General features: G+C 32.2%; 1 protein-coding gene across 1 annotated transcript; it reads left to right on the plus strand.

Annotated features, from left to right (window-relative positions):
• The first annotated feature begins 703 nt into the window (after positions 1 to 703).
• Positions 704 to 8086, plus strand: LOC143048412 (trophoblast glycoprotein-like). The gene has a single exon (XM_076222094.1). It carries the CDS (start codon positions 931 to 933, stop codon positions 2104 to 2106), a length of 1176 nt encoding a protein of 391 aa, XP_076078209.1. The 5' UTR covers positions 704 to 930; the 3' UTR covers positions 2107 to 8086.
• Positions 8087 to 24467: the final 16381 nt, after the last annotated feature.

The following is a 24467-nucleotide window of genomic DNA, read 5'->3' on the forward strand; positions in this document are numbered from 1 at the left end:
ATATTTTTATTACAGGTTGTTTTATATGTCAAAATGCACTGTTTTTATGTTATTTATATGTTTTTATATTCGGTCAAAAGCTCCTTCGAGCTTGTGTTGCTTATTTGTATCTATGCCGAATCAAAATAAAGTTTTCTTATCTTATCTTATCTTACTCGGGAAATAGCAAAGTTCACGAAGTCTAGTCTGATTAATCAATTTACCAACAACAACAAAAAAAGTCCGAGCAAAAAGGGGGGCGTACGCCCTGCCCTCTATGCCCCCCTCTGGATCCGCCACTGACTTACTATGATATGACTTTACGCTTTTTAAAAATGGGTTGTTTTTTGTAGGGGACGGTAAGCATGGTAATTTTCATCTAGAACTGACCATATAATTATAGTTAGCTATAAATACATTTCCATGTAACCGTAGCCAGTGCCTAGTTTTTATCATTAAAACGGAAATGAATCACGATGTCCTTCTTTTTAAATGAATTCAAACAGTAACATTTGAAAAAAAATTGAATTCTTTAAAAAAAAAAAAAGGGGGGGGAATTATTTGTATAGAAAGTACATGAAACCGACGAAGAGTTCTGAGATTTTGTAACAGATTGTTAAGTGCACAAAAAAGCGAAACTTCTTAAAAACAGGCCTAGAATGTGAGATAACAACCTTAGACGGGTGGATTTACTAGGCGGTATCTAAATCGGATTTTAATTTCAGTCTACACCGGTCTAGACAGGTGATTGAAAGGTGACATAAACAACAAGAGAAATTTTGAACGCGTGCTAAAACTCTGTTGTAAAGATTTTTTGATAGAATTTTTACGAAAATTTTTACCGTAAATATTGTGACAAGTAAGTTTTATTCAAGGAAATTAACTTTATTGTGTACTCAAAAAAACTTTGAAAAGTTTATGAAAGAAAGTTTACACGCCCGAAAGTGAGTCATGAAAGCAAGTATTGTTGTCGTTATTATATGTCTTATTGTACAGCAAACGAATTGCGAGAAAAAATGTCACCAAAAATGCATTTGTAACCCAAAAGTTCTCACCTGTAAAGGTTTTAATCAAGATGACATTGAGGGTGATGAATTTGCAAACTCAATTACAACTGATCTTGAAAGAATTCATATAACAGATGGGGATATTCCTGAATTGCCAAGAAATCTTCTTGGATCATGTGCTGACGACTCCAGTTATCATCTGAATGCTTTGAAAAAGTTAGACTTACAAAACAATGGGATAAAGAAAATCAATGGACAAACACTACACTGTGTGCCAAATTTGGAAGAATTGAACCTTGCAAATAATCAGTGGAACGTTTCTACAGTGCACACACGGACATTTACAAATATTCAAAATTTGAAAAAGTTGAATTTAAGTGATGCTTTGCATGACAAGATTGACAGTAAAGATCATATCAAACATCTTCGGCTTGTGTTCTTGGAAAGTCCATTCACCAAACTTGAAGTATTGGCACTTGACAACAACAAATTATCGGTTTATGACGCAGATACTGCTAATACAATGTGTACATTTACATCACTGAAGAGATTAAATCTTGCTCACAACATAATTCCGAGCTTAACCTTTTATCATAAAAGGTGTTTGACACATCTGGAACACCTCGATTTATCTTACAATAGTATAAATACATTCAAACCATATTCTAACCATAATGGGCTATTATTTTCACTGGATCAGATTCAGAAAGCATCAAATCTTTCTGTTAATTTCTATGGAAATGAATTCAACTGTGATTGCAAGATGCAAGATTTCCATGACTGGTTAAAGAGAACAGAAGTCCATGTTTTTAAGAAAAACAGCCTGATATGTCATGACGGTTTGCACTTTAATAGATCCATAGTATCACTCCCGTCAGCTGAATTTGTGTGTTTGTCTGGGGACAGTAGCAGTAACAGATCTAGTAGTAGTGCAGCCGTTGGTGTTTTGGTCACAATGTTTGTCTTGCTTGCTATATTCCTGAGTGTAATTGCTTACATCAAGAGAGATACAATTAAACATTTTGTAACCTCATTCAAGAGACCATCTATGGCCAAGAGCCATCTGTTAGGTAATTATTCATCAGTGAATAATGAAAATGCAACAGACATAGAAGTTTAAAAGTTTAAAAATCTACATTATTTACTAATTATAATATAAATGTGGGTTATTTTTTTTCTAATACTTGTTAAGTATGACCTACAATGTACAGTGTACAATGATGTACAAGTACCCTATTTTGCTAAATTATTAGAAACGTATAATTTAATACATTGTACATGTACATGCGCTGTAGTCATCTGATATGGTCATGTACTATGAGTATATGTTATGTACATGTATGTAATCACTATATAAAGTTTGCATTTCTGAAAATTTGTTTGCATAAAAGTGCAATGAATGGAAATTAAAATGATTCATAAATTCTATTACCATGCATGATTACTCAATTAAATGTAAATAAAAATATTGCGAGTTTCCATAGAACATATTTTGATTTCCAAATTTACACAATTTACATGTATACATGTGTTATACATTTACAGATAAAACTGTTATAATAGTCAAATGCATATATATAAAGCCCCGGCGCCGGGGAGGAAGTTACGATTCAAATCTACTCTAACGTACATCGTTAGGTTGATTTTCTAGGCACTTTATATAGATCCATTTTGTTGCATCTTGTGATCAATTTTATTTGGCAATCGCCAATGGCAGTCAGCAGGGTTAAAGACCATCAGTTGTTTGACCTGTTAGTCAAATGCGTTTTGTTTAAATATACTTTTTCACTTTTTTTGTATTTTGGAAAATGTTGTTTGTGCTGTTTTTAGACCCTTCTACAACGAAATTTGTTTTACATGCACATGTATAAAATTGCGGTTTTTATCCAACACAATCATAGGTTTGAACGTAATTTTCAATTTAGACTCGTGTATATATATATATATATGCATCATGGACATGTTAATAGTTTAGTTTTTATGCCACTTATTTTGAATACATACATGTCATCAATGTACAATTTATACCCAGACAGTATACATGATGACATGTATGTACATGTACCTTAGTTTATTGTACAGTTATAGATTTACTATAACAGAATATTTACTAGTATATATATTTCTAGTGAATAACCTGCATGTACAGTGAGATCCAGAAATTGTAATAAATGTACATTTTACACAATTTTCAACCTCTATTTGCATGTACATTTCGCCACAGTTCCAGGATATTCCACACTCCAACACCGGAGTCTTTCCCGTACCAGGAAGAAGAAGAAATATTATTTAAAAATGTACATGTTGATTTTTTTTAAGTTTATGATAATGCCATACATCATTTTTGTACATGCTATAGCCAAAGATTTGACTTTAACTTTTGAGGTCAAATTTACTCGGTTTGTTTTTTGGGAGAAATTTTGTTTCTAAAAAGTGATCAGAATGTATAATGACAAACCAACCATATTAATAAGTTTGTGGAGCATCAGAATGGTGATAGAAGCAATTAAATATTTTAAACCATTTAAAACATTTGTTAGTGAAAGACAGCTATAAATTACAGGATGTTGGGTAAATATAAAAAAGTGAGCAACTGTTAGAAATTATACTAAATTATTGAAGATAGATAAGTAGAGATATTATAATGATTATGTTTGGCTCTGTGGTAAACAAGCATGACAAGTGCAAATTGATTTACTCAGTATTAAAATTTGAATCAATATTGTGAACATGGTTAAAGTGACACTGAGGTTCATAGTGTATATGCCAGGCAAGGTCAGATTTAACAACATGTGTTTTTTTATTTTTGAAAATGTAATAAGATTTGTCAATTTACAAAACAAAATGATTTACATGATTTACAACTTAACAAATATTAACCCATTTGTTAAAGGCCAGACAAAAGTAATTTGATAGGAACCAATTGTTGTACATGTATATCATGTATATATATATATTCACTATATTCATGAACTTATATTGACCTTTATAATAAAGCAGCACTTTTTGCATACATGTACTTGTATGCTTATTATTTGTACATTGATAATACATGTAATAAGTTACATCATGTACAGTACATTGTACATGGACTTCAACAGAATATTTTTATTTTTAGACCTTTTATAACATGTTCATCTGTAATGTACAAGCAAGGTTGACCTCTTTAGATAAATTTGTTTGATCTGTCAGATCTGAACTAAGGTTTAGTAAATAAATATAATTTTCCCCAAATTTGAAATTTCATACACTCCAGTGCACTTTTAAAACATTGTCATTGTGTTGGTAGTTTTAAATGGAGATTGAAATCTTATTTTTATCAGAAATTTGATCACAGTACATTTTGTATAATATAATCATGATAATGGTACCCTGTCTAGTGTAGGTTAAATACATTTATAGTATACACTTTGTTTATTTAACTACATAATTGTATATATATAGAGTGGGGTGCTCATTTTCGCCGGGGACACAATTTCGCCGTTTAAGGATTTTGAGGTGTAAAAACATCAAAGGATGGCTGAAATGGCGGAATGTACCCGTAAATTATATTTTTATAACAAATATAATATTTTTTTAAACTGAGACAAAATTGCGGCTCCTACCGAAAATGACCGAAAAACGGACAACGATTTTCGGACAATTTCCTGAATAAAAAACACGATTTCAAAGAAGTATTTCTAAGTAAATATTTGACTGAATGCCCTAATTTTCAATTCTTTATACCTTTGAAATGTCTGCTGTTCATATATAATGCAATTGATTTGATAAAAATGGTTAAAAGCTGCGGTTATTTGGTTTTAAATAGATGTGTAAAAACGGCGAATATGTGTCCCCCATTGACAAAACATCCGGAAATTTCAAACACCCTTTAATCTAACTTTTCAGATGATTTTCTTAAAACAAACCAGTTTTCAAGCTTAAGTATATTTTGCATTTGAAGTTATCTTCATATAGAAATATCAGTATACTTCAAAAACATTTAGACCTGAACATAAACTGTAGAAAACATGGAAAGATGTGGCGAAAATGAGCACCCCACTCTACATGATATACATGTGAAATTTGAAGCATTTAGCAGCTGATTTACCTGTTACCAGAAATTTTTGGTTTTTTTTCATGATATAATTTAAAAAACTTTATCACAAGATTGTTTTATGTACATGTTAAAGAGATTAAGTGTGCCATACATACATGTATATTGACATGTATTTGGGGTTTTCTTCAATTTTTAGATAATATACATTTTTACATGTATATTGATTTTGTAAGAAGGATTATTGTTGTTGATTTGATTATGTAAATGATTTTATATAATATATACCATCTACATGTATAATGATCTGAAACTTTCAGCCAATACAAGCACACATTCAATATATTTTAAAATTGTATTCTATGTATAATGTGTGAATTAACATGATTGTATGATTACTTGTAAATATGTTCATGATGTTTGGTCCCTTTTCTGCAATGTTGGTAGATTGATTAAGGTCCAAGGGATCATCATCACCCCTCTCTTCATAGTCGAAATACCAAACACTGTTTTTGACAAGTGAGATTTCATAAAATTACAAAATGAATTACATACAACAAAATATTTTTTTTATGAAAACAATGAATTTGCCACTGTGTTGCCAGGTGGTTAAAGGCAAATTTTGCAATAGAGGACAATTTGAATATTTGTATTATTTTCGAGATGTTGGAGGGCTTTTTCACATGCTCTTAGTCTAAATTAATTGCTCCTTGTGAATAAATTATCTTAAAGGGATAGGGATCAACATGTACACAGGTAGATAAAATCATCTTGTTGGGAAGAAAATCACCAGATTATATATATTATTTGACTTATCATATTATTTGTTTGATGCATTTTATTGTCATTCATACATGTACATTTTAGTCTATTCAGAGTATTTTATTTATAAACATGATAAAGTACCAAGGCATTATACAATGTACTACTGTCTAGCTTGTAGTTTTGAAGCTCAACTGTTTTTTTCCCTTATCTTTCTTTTTTAATAGTGGTTCATTTAACAATAAGTGTTCTTATAATTATTATCATTCAGCTTTGCCATGTTTGCCTTAACTTTTTAATAACACAATGTTAACCTTTATGAAATGATTAAATGTGACAATTAAGAAGTGCAATTTCTGAGACTTTTCACTCCTTTTTATACATACATGCCTATAGCTCAAACACACTAAAATGGTTGTATTTTTTTACACTGATAATTTTTTTCCTTTGTAGTTCTAAGGGAGTAGAGTTGTTTTATTTTTCATTTACAATTAAATAAACACATTTTTTTAAAAAGGGAGATTAATACCATGAATATTATCACAAATTTTACCCCACAATGCATCTAAGTAAAGTACCTGTTAGATGTAATTTAAATTCCATGTATAGTTTTCATTCCAGTTTTAAAAAATCAGAGTTGAGATATATGCATAGTTGTAACATTTAACTTGAATCTGCTGGTTTCATCTACATGTCTTTCAGAATGGTGCTTAAGTCAAGACTACATACACCATAATGCTAATTAATGTATATCACAGTAGACTACAGGTACATTAATATGTAGTTGCCATTTGTTATAATTCCATATATATGTATATAATTGAATTATTTGTCTTTTTTTTATTTTGACAAAATGAAAAATAGGAGATACAGTAAGGTTGTCAGTGAGATTGTTTTCTGTCAAAGACCACAGAACAATAATTCATATAAAAAGGGGGGAGTACACCAGTGGCTGATCCAGAAATTTTCATAAGTGGGGGCCCACTGACTGACCTAAGAGGGGCCCGCTCCAGTCACGCTTCAGTGATTCCCTATATAAGCAACCATTTTTTCCCAAAAAGGGGGGGGGGCTGGGCCCGCCCCCCCTAAATCCGCCTCTGTACACTAAAAATGTAAGTTATCTTATTGAAGTCATTAAATGATCAAAAGTCTTATGATGACTGAGTTGGTCAAAATTAACTTTTTTCTGACGTTTTACTTTGTACTTTGGATTAATTCATAACAATACAAAGGTTTCATGGTTTTGTTCTAATACAATTGGGTATATCTTAGTAAGATGTCTTGGTTAATTTTTGTGCGCCATTGAGTTGCTCTCTCACTGAGAGAGATATTTATATAAACTTGCCTTATATTCATAGTGGCAATTGAAACAATTTATTTTCTTTCAGTGATTTTATTTGTAAAATTTGTATTTTGAATTTTTCCATTTTTCCATTTAATATATACATGTGTATTGTATTGTTATAATTTTATTTAGTTTATAATGTTTATTCCCAACATATTTTTATAGCATATTATAGAAAGTAATGTGTATAAATACATGTATATATTGTTAAAAGTTTTTTAGCCAGGTTGTGCCTTGAAACATTCTCTAATTGTTATTGGTTGTTAAAATAGGTTGTGCCTTTAAATATGTCTTTAAATCAGCATTTTATTTTTGTATATTTGACCAAAACAGAATATTGACCACCATGAAAATGATAAAATAGTTAACATTTTTCATAGAAATTTACATTCCATAACTGTATTTTTTATTTTTAGTCATTAGTACTAGAATCATGATATGATCAAAATCAATGGTTGTGTTATAAAAATTTAAAGATTAATGAGCTCCAAGTTGATTCCATAATTATGAAAACATACAATTGGAAATTCAAGATTTATTCTTTAACATGATTGTCAAGGATTTTCTGAATTAAATTAGAGAGGGCATATCATTTCATTTTTTACTTTTTGTGAAAATGTCTATCAAAATAAGAGAAAATAGCCAGAAATTACAACGAAATAAAATGTTAATTCTGAAAGATTAAGAAGGAGAGGGGATAATTTAATCTTGGTATTTTGCCTTGATAATTACATAGTCAATTATAGTACAGGATTCTGTTTAAGTGTTATATCTCTTTGAAAACTGCCTTATGCAATATGTTAAGATTTGCCACAAAGTAATGTGATTAAATCATTGTTTAAATAGAAAAATGATTGTTAAAAAAAATTCAATGTTACTATCTATATTTATGCATGCTTATAAATATTTCTTCCAGTTTATATTTTATATTTTACGAATAAAGTTTTTTTCTTCGAATCATCAGTTTATTTTTTATGTTAAGACATTTAACATTATTTACTACAATGTGAAAAATTGGATTGATATCAGTGGCGTAGCCAGGGTTCATATGATGTGGATGCGAAACTGCGAAAAAAAAATTGGACCATTTTATGCAGAAAATGATATTTTTTTGACATTTTCCCTGTATGCATGTGTACGCCCCTACAATCCGACACTGGCTAGATTTTTGTTTAATTTCAAAATACCCACCAATATAAATGTTTCTCGAAGGATCCGAATTGACTCCCTTTTGTTGGAATTTGACCTACAAATGAGGTTTTTAATTGCTCTTCTTAACGTGTTGCAGGGGACATGGAAATATCGGACGTCCGTCCGTTAACGGACTTGTTAGCCCTGTCATGTGTACAATTCTTGCCATATTTTTGTGATTTTATATCATCAGCAATATTTTTGACTCTTGCGATAATAAGTCCTGATCGAATATTTTAACCAATTAATACCTTTGAAATATAAATTATAACGGAAATCCCACTGCATTTGGCCTGAAGCTTTTATTTCTCTCAAGATATTAATAAATAAAAATGCTGTTTTTGTTATTTCACTTGTATCTTGGATAGATAAAATATGAACAATGCGGGGACATTTATCGTTCTTTTATTGAAAATAAAATTAATATTTGTACCTAGATGGAAAAGGGAATTTATAAGTCCAAGAATTATCAAACTCCGTTATAAATACTAGCCGTGTTTCATGTCCCAGGAAACGATATCAGGATATGATTAATTAGTTGTTAACTAATAACGTTGTTATGTCATCCCTCTAATTGGCTCAATTTCAGACCAAACATGTCCGCAGATCTGCGTATCATGATCATCTTCTGCGCTTGCCGTAGCCGACGAAGCGCTACGATGTAGACTTTTTACGAAAAAGTCGAGAGCACTTTTCAGTGATTTATCCATAAACTAAATGAGCCTAAAGGAAAGACCACGTATACTGCTTCGAAAAAAAGTTGAACGCTATTCTCATATCCTCACTATTGTTACGTTTAGATCCAAGTACATCTGTGTGTTTCTGCTGCGAACACATGCAATTATACATTTATCTATATTCTATTTTTTTTTGTCAAAATGATGTGGATGCTTGAGCATCTGAGCATACATGCAAGCTACGCCACTGGATATATTGGTAAATTAAGGTTAAATTTCTAGAGGAGAACACTCGAAGATCTAGAGCTACACACAGTTTCCAAATTATGGAAGTAGATATGAAACATTTCAAATGAAAAAAACAATTGACCTAATTTATATCAAGTAATTTACCAAAAACAAATATGACCAACATGAACCAACAACAACTGAATTACAGGATGACTTAGAACAGGCACATTGCTAATAGTCAGCTAAAATGGAAAAAAAGTATAAAAATTCATAATCTTAGCAGGTAATTGTTGCATTGTAAATCCTGCATCTTGTCTCAACAAATCAAGACAAAGTTAGTAGGTCTATACCACACTTTTTATTATCTGAAAGTCCTATTATATCATCAGACACTTCAGTCTCAAATTTAAACAAAACACACTACAGGTAACTTATTTGTTGATATCAATTTGTGATCTTTTTTGTACGACCTTTAAAGTTTGCAGTTGTATCATGTTGTGGTCCTCTTTGTCAGTCAATGATGTCCTTCAACTGCAAGTCATTTATCATTTAACAGATTTTAGATATCTTTTGGCGTTTTAGAAATATGCAATTTAAAATTTGTTGAGCGAAGGCATGTATTTCTGAATCAACAACAGCTTACCACCTAAAATTTTCAGAAGTTGAAGAGTTTAACATGGTTATATGTTTGAACAAATACCAAAAACATTCAATGAAAAATATACCAAAAAATTAATTTGAAATTTTCATGTTTAGCATTGACTTTGAAAGTTTCATAAGTTCTATCAAGGATTTGTTACTATACAAATCCTTGGTTCTATTTATATGATTGATATTGCATCATTTTTGGTACTTTGCCAAATGGGGTCATTTGATATATCAAATTGAAGGTCTTAATGAGCTCTACTCAAAAATGAAAATTTTAAACCCCATTTCCTTCCCAGTGGGAAGAGTGAGGTCATTTAGTGCAAAAAATCAAACTTCTCAGATGGTTGGATTGTCGCATATCAAATGAAAGTCCATTAATCGTACATTTCAAATATCAAATTGATGTCCAAAAAATGGGTTGGGTGGGGTCATTGAATGCAAAAAATAAATTTTCATTTAAGATAAGTTTGTTGTATATCACATGAAAGGTCTTGTCGTTTACAATTCAAATATAAAATTCCTGTCCTCCAAACATTAGTTGGATGGGGTTATTAAGTGCAAAAATCAAACATTCTAAAACATGGTGTTGTCGCATATCAAAAGAAAGATCATCAAGTCTACATTACATATATATCATATTATTTCCAATCTCGAAAATGTAAGCGGATGGGGTCATTATTGTAAAAAGCGAAAAGTTTCAGAAGGTATGCTTGTCGTATATCAATCGAAAGGTCGTGCAAAAAACATTACGAAAACATCACTTTTTCAGGAAAGACCTTTCAATTGTTTTACAAACAATTGAGATACTAGTTGTATATTATAATATTTTAGTATTGCATTCCTGCATTCGAAAACGAATTAGGAATGGCTTGCTTGTTATTTATTTTCCACACTTAAACACTACTTTTAAGATAAAAAAAAAAAAAAACAACCACACAGTTCATTTAACATAACATTCTATTCATGTTGTTTTCTTGTCTCTAATTTTATGTCTAATCTTATCAAAATGGCATGTCATTGTTGAAATAATATTTAAAATTGGAGTTATCTTCCGTTGTCCATACATTGTTGTAGTTGGACCAAAGGAAGATCATCTTAAATTCATAGTAATGCGCCTATCCATCATATCAGTATAATAATCCAAGGTAAAAGCTTAGTTTTTTGTTCCTACTAGAAAAATGAATGCAATCTTTACCATGTAGTGCTCTTCAGGACCTTATAAGATAAGATAAGATAAGATAATTTTATTAACCAATCATGGTGCCCAAAATTTGAGCTATACAATCAAATGAATTACAAAATAAAGCACAGAAAATGATTAGAATGATTAAAGTACAATTAAACAAAAAAAAACCACATGAATACACATTTACACTAATTAACCTGATATAAACCAAGTTATTGACAAAACATAGTTGTTATGGGTGCCACTGTGACCTGGAGAAATTACATAAATCTTTAGGATAGTTCTAGGTCTATGGGAGACAACTCCTGATCAATTTTAATTTATATACATGTATATATATATATATATATATTTTTTTTCTTCTATTTTTTTTTTTTTTTTTAAACAACAGTATTTTCTATAATTTTCTTTCGTTCTTCAAAAAGGGAGTGCAATAAATTAGATAAGTTTGAAGTAACAAACAAATCTTCAGATGAAAGAATCCAAACAAATTTCATTTCATCAGATAATCTTGAAAATTTTTTGAATTTAGAATTTAAATTAGATAGATGTTGAGATCTAGTATCTTTTAGAACAGGACATTTTAAAAGAAAATGTAGTTCGTCTTCAACTGCGTTCTTACATAGCTTCCACTTTCTGTCTTCAGCTTTAATTCCAATATACCTCCCTCTTTCTATTTCAAGATCATGACAGCTAGTTCTAAATCTTGTGATTATTATATTTAAGTGTTTGCGATCCTATAGTAAAACATGATCGATCCATTTTTTTTTGCTGTAAGAATATCTTATTTGCTTATTTGCAATAGACTATTTTCATATTACCGATTTTTGACTACGAAGTGTAAAATTATTCGATAGAGTGCTTCTCTGTCGTAAAACATGCTGGTACTCGGCCAATAAAAAGAGGAAAGAAATGAAGTAAAATCAATCTAACATTCGTGCATCTTGGGGTGGGAGAATCGACCGCTGTTTTCTGATGTATTTTTCATGGTTAAAAAAATGTTTACATCCATATTTGCACCGACTGTAAGGTTGATTTTACTATTCTATTTCTATAAACAATCTAACAGAGGCCACCGAATGTTTTCTGAGAAAGAAAGACGACCACATGATGATTTTGTGATGTACCACAATCCCATTCAGTAAAAGGAGGTCTTGGGTCTGGATAAAACAAAATCTACTTCTCCACAAATTACAAGGAAGTTGTTTTACTTACTGATTTTGTGATACCACAATATCCCTGAGTACAAGGGGGTCTTTGGTCATACCCTGTATGGATAAAACAAAAACTGCTTCACCACAAGGAAGTGATATTTTATTAATATTTGTCGATGGACAACTTTTCCTGAAGTATCTTATATAGGACAAATTCCAACAAAGTGGATACATTGATTAAAAACAAAGTAAAACAAGCTCAGTACTGTTCAGTATTTGGTACACAAATAGAAAATTGAAAATCTAATAATTATTCAGTGCAGAAAGATGAAAACAAATATCCAAACTCTGTACCCAAACGAATTTGGGCAAATTCAATTGTTTAGTCTTGTATTTGCCCCCATTCAAGATTAATAAAATTGAAAATTAAAATGGGGAATGTGTCAAAGAGAAAACAACCCGACCATAGAACAGACAACAGCAGAAGGTCACCAACAGGTTTTCAATGCAGCGAAAAATTCTCGCCTCCGGAGGCGTCCTTCAGCTGGCCTTTGAACCTTAAACTTTCGTCATCAAGGCGTGTGCAATGTCATTAGACTAGTGATGTGTTTAAACGGTATATATAATTACGGTATAATTTGGTAGAATGTATATACGAGGGAAGCAGGGACCTCATTTCTGTTTTGCTATAATTTCAATCCAGCCATTATTCTCTTTTTGAATTATTTTCATTTTTTTCCATTCCAAAAAAAAAAAAAGCGGTTAACAGGGAGCGTTATTAACCGAACTGAACGTAGCGGGACCATTTATTTCCAAGATCCAATGTGAAGATAGATTTTTCAAATTAATCAAAGAGAGACGTCATACGTCCTCTGAATCTAACACTGGGATTTATAAATAATCCAGGTAAAGCTTCACAACTCATTCAGTATATCTGGGTAAAAAGGTATTGTTTTAGAAAGATGAAGTTTATGAACTTTTAGACGTTCAAACGTATTTTAGTTAATGAATCCACCATACCCCCCGCCAAAAAAAAAAAGAAAAGAAAAAGAAAACAACAACAGACAACTAATATATGACATTTTCCAAGAGTTTCCACAGTTAAAAATTTAAAACTTTTTATAAGTTCGTTTTGAACAACACTGTTTGTACTTATTTGCTTATTATTGGACACAAGACAGTCAACCCCAAGTCCCGCTTGCACATTTTGGTGAGATGCATAGTGACTGTTGCATACACAGCAATTCATGATGTTAGAGGGTGCCCTATTTGAGGTGTGATAAGATGATTGAAGCTGCTTATTTTCTCTTATAATATAAATGCACGTTTCAGCTATACATTTTATCAACAGGTTGTAGGTATTCCTATTGGCACCAATTGCGCTCCTTTATTAGCAGACGGCTTGAACATACCCTGTTATGGCCAAACTAAGACTTGCATTTGATTGATAAGTTCTACAGCACTTATCGTTATCTTGATGATATTTTCCGTTAAATAATCACGAACTGAACTTACTTTAGATAAATCCAATACGAACGGTAATAGCTGTCCTTTCCTGGATTTAGATATTTCAGTTTTATACTGGAACCCAAGGCTTACCATAAATTTATGCTAATAGGGACAATTTTTAGTTCCCTTTTTTCAATTTTCGTTTTATGGATGGCAATGATCCTTTAGCACCATCTTATCGTGTTAATACATCACAACTCGCGATCGTTCGCTTCGCCCGTGTCTGTTGTGTCGTTTTCGATTTTAATGAACGTTATATGTATTACTGGTAAATCATTAAGTCAAAGATTTCGTTTCAACATATTACTTGAATGAAATGAGAATGGAAATGGAGAATGTGTCAAAGAGACAACAACCCGACCAAAGGGCAGAAAGCAGCCAAAGACCACCATTAAAACCTTCACTAAATTTATTCATAGATATACAGATTTGATTGGAATAGCACCTCCTAATTTGTTTGGTGATGTTGTTTACCGAGCCCGGAAAATTTAGATAAGATCCGGGTAAACTTATCGATCTTTAAATAAACTTATTCTAAATGGTAACCAATTCAACACAGTGATAATAATTTCTTTTTTCGTTCATTATTATGTACATAAATTACGCTTTTAGTTTTTCTCGTTTAGTTGTTTTACAATTGTCATTTCGGGACTTTTCCTTAGCTAACTATGCGGTATTTTTAATATCAAAAGTTTTTGCGGTAATTTTCCCCCTCCAATTATCCATTCAGAGTCAATATAAAAACTTGCATGTTATTTTTTGTTATTTAGATTCACACATACAAAGACGTTTAATTTCAAATTTTGTGCTTTCTTTAATATATCAAAAGAAAAGTGTTTTTTTGTTTTATCAATTTCACAAAACAGACGGACATACGGGTTATAATTAAGGTATCTGTCGACTAGTTGACAGGGCCCTTATTATTTATATAATTTTTTTATTTGTACTGACTTCACTCTTTGTATTATATAAAGATAGTAAATAAAAACCTGAAAGGATAACAAATCCTTTATCATAAAGATAAGATAAGATGTTTGTATTTCAATTATTTAATAAAGCAAAGTAAATTAATATTTTACAGAGATTTACATATTTCAGAAACACACAAATAACTATATATATTAGTTAAATTGTTCTATGATCTTTAATGAGGTAATTTATTTTTTAAATATGCACTTGTCGTTGCTTTGCCATATGATTTACCATAATTTACAGTATTTGAAGTGACATTGTTCTGATGCACTATTATTGATCTTGCTCCAACAAATCCATTTTTGATCATTTTTCCTTTTCACTCTCACATTGATTAGTTTTGATATTCTGCAGATTTCTTACTTTCCAAATGCCCACGGGAAATGTGAACAAACTATACAAAACTATGTTTACGGATATATATTTAACGCATGAGTAGTTACTAAACGATCAATATTTTTAGTTCACCTTACATTTTAGTAAAACTATTTAGGTGTGCTGTTGAACACGGTAAGTGTACATACAATGTACTAAGCTACCTGCGTAGTGGTATGTGTACGGCTGAGATTTTAAGTGATGATGCATGTTTATGTTTGTTTCCGAATGCACCACTTGTAGAGACTACTTTTATTGATTCACCAAAATGCATCGTAATGGGATTGTGATATTTGTTATTATCATTTCATGCAGCTTTAAAGCGGTGGATTTGTGCCATAGTAATTGTGAATGCACGGACAAAATTCTTACGTGCCATAATTTTACTAAAAATGACCTAAACAGTGTAAAATTTCATCAATCGATTACAGCAGATCTAGAACAAGTTTACATCACCAAAGGAGATATACCAGAGTTAGATATAAGAAACTTGTGTATTGGAGACAAACGTCTTGATTCCTTGATTACGCTTGACCTTACTAGAAATGGAATAACTCGAATCACTCAGCCGTTTTATGACTGTGTACCGAATTTGGAGGAGTTGAGGCTTTCTCATAATCATTGGAATGTGTCAACAATTGAAGTGAATATTTTTCAGAATATGACGAAGATAAAGAAAATTGACATGTCTCATGCATTCTTAGACAATAGTGACTTTATAAACATAGCTGATCTCCAAGCTGTTTTCTCAGATAATAATCTCCAAGCACTAGAAGAACTATCCTTAGATCATAATGAATTTTCAATATTTGATAAAAATTCAGCAAACGTTGTATGTGCATTTCCCGCATTAAAAAAACTGGATCTTTCTTACAACTTCCTACCAAAGATAACGTTGTATCATAAAACTTGTCTCCCTCGTCTGGAGTACATTGATTTATCTTGGAATAGTATCATAACTATTGACGATTATAGTCACAATGGATTGTTATATTCCCTTGACTTTATCCAAAGCGGTAAACTTCCTAACCAGACCGTGCTGACTGTCAATTTCAATGGAAATGAATTCGACTGTGATTGTAACTTACTAGAATTCAGAAATTGGTTACTACGCACGGATGTTACAGTAGCAAGTAAAAACGAACTGAAATGTCACAACGGAAATCTGCTGAATAGGACTATTGTCTCAGTTCAATCAAACGAATTTAAATGTTTTTCAGTAAATGATAGTTCACCAACTGAACATATTGTGATAGGAGTTTTGGTTACACTATTAGTATTGGTTGTGTTAGTATTCTCTGTTTGTGTGTTTTTAAATAGAGAAAAAATCAAACGTTTTGTGAAATACCGTGTAAAATCGCCAGGTGAAAATGAATACATGTCTGTAGACGACACAGTGGACGTATAAAATCACGGACGACACAACTAGTGGACGTATAAAATCACGAAACGGAACACTGCTTTACTGTTTTCAACTTACTTTTAATTTATTTGTTAGTTTTGTGATTTCGAAATGATGACTCACAGATAAGAATTTAATAAATAAAATTAAACATTTGTGTATAAATGTGTGTGTAATATTTTCATTGGGAGTCATAACAAAACAGTGCAAAAGACGTAAACGCCGATTGATATTATTTTGGCTTTTCTGAAATTTTTAATCTTTATATTGCTTCAAACCACACACTAAAAATAAACTCATCTTAAATACCATGCTTTCATTTTATTTAACACCAGACGCCGTTTCGTCTTCAAAAGATCCAACAGAGATCCACTAAAATAGATAAAGTTCGAAAATTACTCTGTTTAGTTTAGTTTAGTTTATTTAATAGAGAAAACTCAGCCGCAGAAGACTGCGTAACAGGAGCATATTATGCACAATATAAATCACAACATATTTCATAATACATACAGTATACATTTTTAAATTATACATCTTCAGAGATAAATCTTTGTTTATTGCAGTTTTAAATCAGACAAGCATCTTTTCTACCTTTTGAATAAAAATTGACAGCTTAGACAGCACATTATTATTACAATATTTTAGCATGCCCAGTACTTTTTTAACATTTGGATTTTTAAAATAATATGGAGGTATGAACTTCCCCCTTAAATCTTTAACTTTATAATTGTCATGTCTGTATGTACAACAGGTTGGGAACAAACCCTCTATATGGTGATTATACCTGTATAGAGGGATAATCCTTCTATAGAGGAGTATTTTTGTATAGACTGGATTTAAATCAAAATAGGGCAGAATGGCATTCTCTACTTATTATGGCTCTAACCTGGAACAGTTGATGCACCAATTGATGTACTTAATTTAATATGCACATGCCCAGTTTGATGCTTATCTGACTAAATATAAAATCTATTGTTCACCATGATTGAAAGTTGTGATGATCAGGTAAATTCTACTCACTTATGCCTCACTGAACAGAATTTCTATTGTTAGATTTAACATGGAATTTAAAGGTCAGCTATTCCTTTTGTTGTTGATCAGGTGTTCAGATAGGTATACAATAAATTGCAAGTTTTGTAACTTTAGCAGAAAACTGGTTATCCCAATTTTTAGTAAAGTGCATATGTTGATGCATAAAATGCTAGAGATTATAGCCAATATAACTAGAAAATGCCATTCTGCCCTCATTTGCTTCAAATCCAGTGCAAACAAAAATACCCCTCTATACATTCTATAGAAGGATACTTTTATCCCTCTAAAGAAGGATTATCTATACAGGTATAATCACCATCAGGGGTTTGTTCCCAACCTGTACAAGGCTCCGTGTTGAAGGCCGTACATTGACTTATAATGGTTTACTTTTTTTAAAATTGTTATTTGGATGGAGAGTTGTCTCATTGGCACTCAACCCACATCCTCCTATATCTATCATTCTATGGTATACAACCAGATGAAATTTTATTGTCAATAGTCATAGAAGGATAATTTTATCCCTCTAAAGAAGGAGTTCTATACAGGTATAATCACCATCAGGGGTTTGTTCCCAACCTGTACAAGGCTCCGTGTTGAAGGCCGTACATTGACCTATAATCATGATAATGGTTTACTTTTTTAAAATTGTTATTTGGATGGATAGTTGTCTCATTGGCACTCAACCCACATCTTCCTATATCTATCATTCTATGGTATACAACAACATGAAATTTTATTGTCAATAGTCATGATAGTGAATACAATGGTTCTGTTCTCTATCCAAGGTCACGTCTCTGACCACAGTCAGATTGGAGAGCAATGTTATATTTTTACATAAACATAGCAAATAATAGTTTTATTCGATTTCACCGAAGTTTGTAAATAAAATTATTAACCTGACGGGGGCCAGTAGTGGAGCAGATATGTTTCGATCATCCCCTATTTTGGTTGTGTTCGTCTTGCATCGCCTTTATTAAACTATGTATTTAGTGATTTGAGGTATTGCTTGTCCATTCCTCGTCTTTCATTGTTTACCATGGCGTTGTCAGTTTAGCTTCGACATATGAGTTTCAAATGCCCCCTTTGTGTCTTCATCCTTTTTTTTATTTAGTTTTATCATGTTTATTGTAGTCTAGTTATAAATAGTTTAAATAAGAAAAAAGACAGATACATTGTTTAGATAAGAAACAAAACGGATAAATTATCTAAATAAGAAACAAACAGACACTGTTAAAATCTCATCATACTTTGAACCACACTATTATTTTATTTATTATTATTACTTTTAGGAACGACATCAAAAGTTCAATGAAGGATAAAAAAACTGAATTCACATATTTTTTTCACTGACCCCCTCCCCCTCTTAACTTAATTTGGAAAAAAATTAATTACCTATATGGATATATCATGTATATGTAAAATCGATTTTAAATTAACAAAACTTGCAGTAATGTTAACCCCCACCCCCAAACTATTTGATTTAAGTTTTTTTATCCTACATCGATCTTTTGATGTCGTCCCTTACTGTTAAGTCTGTTTTTGTTATATCTATTTTACGTGACTGTATTTATGTATCCCGTCATACTTTGAACGACAAAATTATTTCATGTCTACCTGTGCGAATTTCAAACGCGCATTTTTACACCAGTTCTTAAAACCCTCTATCCTTTATGGGTGCATTTTACATAGATAAATTAAATCGTATAATATAAACAAAATGAGGATGTTAAATTCGATGTATGCCTTTTTGTGCTTCTTCGTTACATTTGTTGTTTTTATAGTGATTTAGATGATAACACAATGTTGACTGCTGTACCCTTATTTTTTTACCTTTTTACCTATTGTGTCTGTTTGTTTTGTTCACGTATCGGTGACAATATAATGAAATTTGATGCGACTGTCATACAAGTGAGAGGTTTAGCTAGCTATAAAACCAGGTTTAATCCACCAGTTTCCACATTTGAAAATGCCTGTACCAAGTCAGGAATATGACAGTTCTTGTCCATTCGTTTTTGATGCGTTCTGTTATTTGATTTTGCCATGTGATTATAGACTTTCCGAATTGATTTTCCTCTGAGTTCAGTATTTTTGTGATTTTACTTTTTACACTTAAAATCGGTTTTGCTTGTCTGTTTGTCAAAGAAATCTTGTAATTCAATATTGACTGCTGGAAAGAAAGAATAAAAACGCCCATAAAATGTCTTTTCTGTGGTGTGAACAGGGAAATATAAAAAAGAAGATGTGGTATGATTGCCAATGAAACAACTCTTCACAATAGATCAAAATGACACAGAAATTAAGACCTATAGGTTGATGAACCGTACGGCCTTAAACAATGAGAAAAGCCAATACCGCATAGTCAGCAATAAAAAATCCCGAAATGACAATGTAAAACAATTCAAACAAGAAAACTAACAACCTTATTTAACTAGAGGCTCTTAAGAGCCTGTGTCGCTCATCTAGGTCTATGTGCATATTAAACAAAGGACACATGGAATTATGACAAAATTGTGTTTTGGTGATGGTGATGTGTTTGAAGTTCTTACTTTACTGAACGTTCTTGCTACTTACAATTATCTCTATCTATAATGAACTTTGCCCGTTAGTAACAGAGGAAATTATTTTGTAAAAATTTTTAAAAAATTACCAAATTAATGAAAACTGTTAAACATTGACTATTAAGGGCAATACCTCCTTAAGGGGTGAACTGACCATTTGGTCATGTTGACTTATTTGTAGATCTTACTTTGCTGAACATTATTGATGTTTACAGTTTATCTCTATCTATAAAAGAGGGACGAAAGATACCAAAGGGACAGTCAAACTCATAAATCTAAAACAAACTGACAACGCAATGGCTAAAAATGAAAAAGACAAACAAACAACAGCACACACGACACAACATAGAAAACTAAAGAATAAACAACACGAACCCCATCAAAAAACTAGGGGTGATAGTATTCAAGATAATAACCAAAAACGACAAAATGTCTTTAAAATTACCCATTAAGGGGCAGCAACCCAACAACCGGTTGTCCAATTCAACTGAAAATTTCAGAGCAGATAGATCTCCACTTGATAAATAATTTTACCCCATGCCAAATGCTTTGGTTTCAGAGTTATAAGCCAAAATCTACATTTTACCCCTATGTTCTATTTTTAGCCATTGCGGCCATCTTGGTTGGTTGGCCAGATCACCGAACCCATTTTTTAAACTAGAAACCCCAATGATGATTGTGGCCAAGTTTGGTTAAATTTGGATCTGTAGTTTAAGAGGAGAAGATTTTTGTAAAAGTTTACAGACGACGGAAGCCAAGTGATGAGAAAAGCTCAGATGGCCCTGTGGGCCAGGTGAGCTAAACATGAACAAAAACAATGATGTAACGCATAAACAAACGACAACCACTGAATTACAACCACCTGACTTGAGACAGGCACATACATACAGAATGTGGCGGGGTTAATATAAAAAAGAAGATGTGGTATGATTGCCAATGAGACAGCTGTCCACAAGAGACCAAAATGACACAGACTTTAACAACTATAGTCCACCGTATGACCTTCAACAATGAACAAAGCCCATACTGCATAGTCAGCTATAAAAGGCCCCGATATGACAATGTAAAACAATTCAAACGAGAAAACTAACGGCATTATTTATATAAAAAATGAACGAAAAACAAATTTGTAACACATAAACAAACGACAACCACTGAATTACAGGCTCCTGACTTGGGACAGGCACATACATAAATAATGTGGCGACGACAGTACAACATTAGAACGAACTATAAAAATCAGTTGAAAAAGGCTTAACTCATCAGATGGACAAAAATACAATTGGACGTGGACGGGTACTTGTACATCCCGACAACAACAAGACACTAGGAACAGATCCGAGAGTACTCGCAGTTATCTGACAGCTTATTCAAAGCCACTAAAAACTAATAAAATATCATGCATCTTAGACTAAACTATCAATTCGTACACATCCAACATCCAATGGATTTAGTGTAAAGGCTTCATAAACAGTCAGAGTAAAACATGACCTTGTGCAATGCCAAGTTACAGGTATCGACAGATTGTAGATCCACGAATGTGTATATGTATACTAGTATAACATAATAGTATTATTTAGTTTGCTTTTAACTTACTGATAACAAAATCAATATTTATACCAATAAAAACAAATTTTCAATGATCTTATTACAGTGTTGAATTGGTAACCTTTTAGAATAAGTTTATTTAAAGGAGCAATAAGTTTACAAGGATCATTTCTAAATTTCTGGGCACGGTTAACAACATTTCTGTAAACATGAGGATGTGCTATCCCGTTTGAAATAAGTCTTCTACAGGTACAACCAAACTTCAAACCCAAATTTTTGGAAAAATGACGCTTTCAGCGTCATGATTCCGATACTATTGACCTGAACTTACATTACATTTCTCTGCCTACCGCGCTTGTTTCGTATTTACTTTCCATTACATTTCTCCGCCTAACGCGCTTGGCTTCGTATTTACTATTTTACATACAAACTGGAATCTGCTTTTGTTATCATTATTGTGTAGTAATCAACCTGGAACCAGCTTACATAATTTATTTACAGAATAAAACATTTTGACCTGTTCATATGTTTATTGCAACCACAATGGTATTATGGGCTTTCCCTTTGTTATATTTTTCATAAGCTTTCGCTTTTATCTACGTTATAAACAAATAGATCCGTTTTGACATGGTTCTAGACTTTTCTCACACCAATGATCAGCGATCGCTAGACAAAATAGTTCTCCTAAATAACCTAAATAATGTCAGCCTTTCTTACCATTTCAACTTAACAACCATTAAAAAAGTATTAATCGAAATCACCTTGACATCCATTGGATAGAAACTGGTCTTTATCCAGATTTACGAAGTTTTGAATAATCGGAAATGAATACCAACGCGGTGCGTATGAATCGTCTGATTACAAATGGTCCGGTCCTTCTTATTACCAAAAAGATCGAAGTGTACGAACACGATGTTGTTAAGAAACTCATAAATATATTTTTATAACTTTATTGATTATGTGAAATAAACTAAAACATTGTTAAAACATAAGATATATAATTAATCGGGGGAAAACTTGATAGTCTTTTCGTTTTACAAACGACTGCCTTTATTATAAAAAAATATAATGTGTCCGTGTTGGTCCACTTTCTACAAATCGAAGTACTGAATATATTAATTGCGACTGGTTTACGTTTCTGTTTCATTTCTCAGGATAAATGTACAATTATCGATCTCGATAGTTACGTTCGTACACATTAATTTGACAATCTTTTCTGCATTACTTGTCAATCTAAACTTCAAATATGTTTAAATGACATAGAAAGGACGTTATATTTCCTACTAGTCCGGTCGGGATAGCGATAATTAAAATTTACTAGTCCGAGCTGAAAATTTAATACTAGTGTTTGGCATCGAACTAGTGGTTAACGACGCAGACTGGGCCGCAGGTCCGACTCAATCTTTGTTTACAAAGTTACAGCAGCAGAGTCTGTAACAGACTGTATCTGTATGATATGGAAATAAATTGATGCTGGCTTTAATACAACGGTTTGAGAGATCGCCGCCGATTTATTGGCGGGGTGTGGGAACAGATTTGTAGCTCTCTACGTTTGATTCGTGCACAACAGTGTCGTCTAGCTAGTTCGACGCGAACACTATACAAATTAATATTGTACGGTGTTTTACTTGGAGGAATGTCAATACACTCACAGTCAAGAGTTATTCCTCACTTGCTTTTCCACAATAATTGTTGTGTGGTATTCTTTGAATTTCTCAGCAGTTATGGTTCTCTTCGGACATGCTTTGTTGAGGAATTCGTCTAGTTCAATAGCGTGAATCATCCCTCAACTACTTTTTACATAAACACTAATTTTGGCTTCAACGCCTTGTGCGTCCTTGTCTGGAGATCTTGTTGTAGTAAGTTCCAGTTTGGCTGCATTTTGGAGACATATCTATCCTCTCTTGACTTGTAATCTTTGGTGATAAATTTTGCCGCTTGACATCTATCCTTTCAAGCTTCTTAAGTTTTGTTACCGGAGAGGGGGCGCATACTATGGCTCCATATTAAATTTTGAGATCAATTACTAAAGGTCTAGTTCATTGTTCTAATCTGACACAAATTTCAATAAATGGAATGCCACGCAAGATGAAAATATATGGTGACCCACTATAACAGCATAATTACTTGGAATTGTGTTTAAATCCATGATGGTTCAATGCAATGGCATCAACTTAAATGGCAGGGCCGTATCTAGGGTTCGAATTCAGAGGAGGCAGGGGTTTGGTGTCCGCCGATTGAGGCCCCTTAGAGGCTGATTTTTTTCTCGCAGTAAAATGGCTAAAAATAACCCGTTTTCCTTCGATTTACTTACTTTAAAAGAGGGACGAAAGATACCAAAGGGACAGTCAAACTCATAAATCTAAAACAAACTGACAACGCCATGGCTAAAAATGAAAAAGACAAACAGAAAAAACAATAGTACACATGACACAACATAGAAAACTAAAGAATAAACAACACGAACCCCACCAAAAACTAGGGGTGATCTCAGGTGCTCCGGAAGGGTAAGCAGATCCTGCTCCACATATGTGGCACCCGTCGTGTTGCTTATGTGAAACATCAGTATTGCTTGAACCTGGAAACAATTTTTATGCAAAAACAACCTGAGATTGCTGTTCGGGATGAGCCAAGGCTCATGGGTCATGGGCAGAGTTGATATGGAATATCAATATGGCAGAGAAGTGGTTTCAAGTTTCATATAAAGCGACCTGACTGACATGAAATAAAAAATCAAAAGAGTATCCCTATTTGTCTAATCTTCAAGGTGAAATAAAACTTGTATAACAATATTATGCTATTGTGTAAATCTACAGAAATCGAATTTACTTCAAGTAAAAGAAATAACTATGTCA

The sequence above is a fragment of the Mytilus galloprovincialis genome, chromosome 10, assembly GCF_965363235.1.
Source record: "Mytilus galloprovincialis chromosome 10, xbMytGall1.hap1.1, whole genome shotgun sequence".
Lineage (NCBI taxonomy): Eukaryota > Metazoa > Mollusca > Bivalvia > Mytilida > Mytilidae > Mytilus > Mytilus galloprovincialis.

Excerpts from the sequence above, each read along its gene's own strand:
- LOC143048412 (XM_076222094.1), top strand. The coding sequence starts at position 931 with ATGAAAGCAAGTATTGTTGTCGTTATTATATGTCTTATTGTACAGCAA.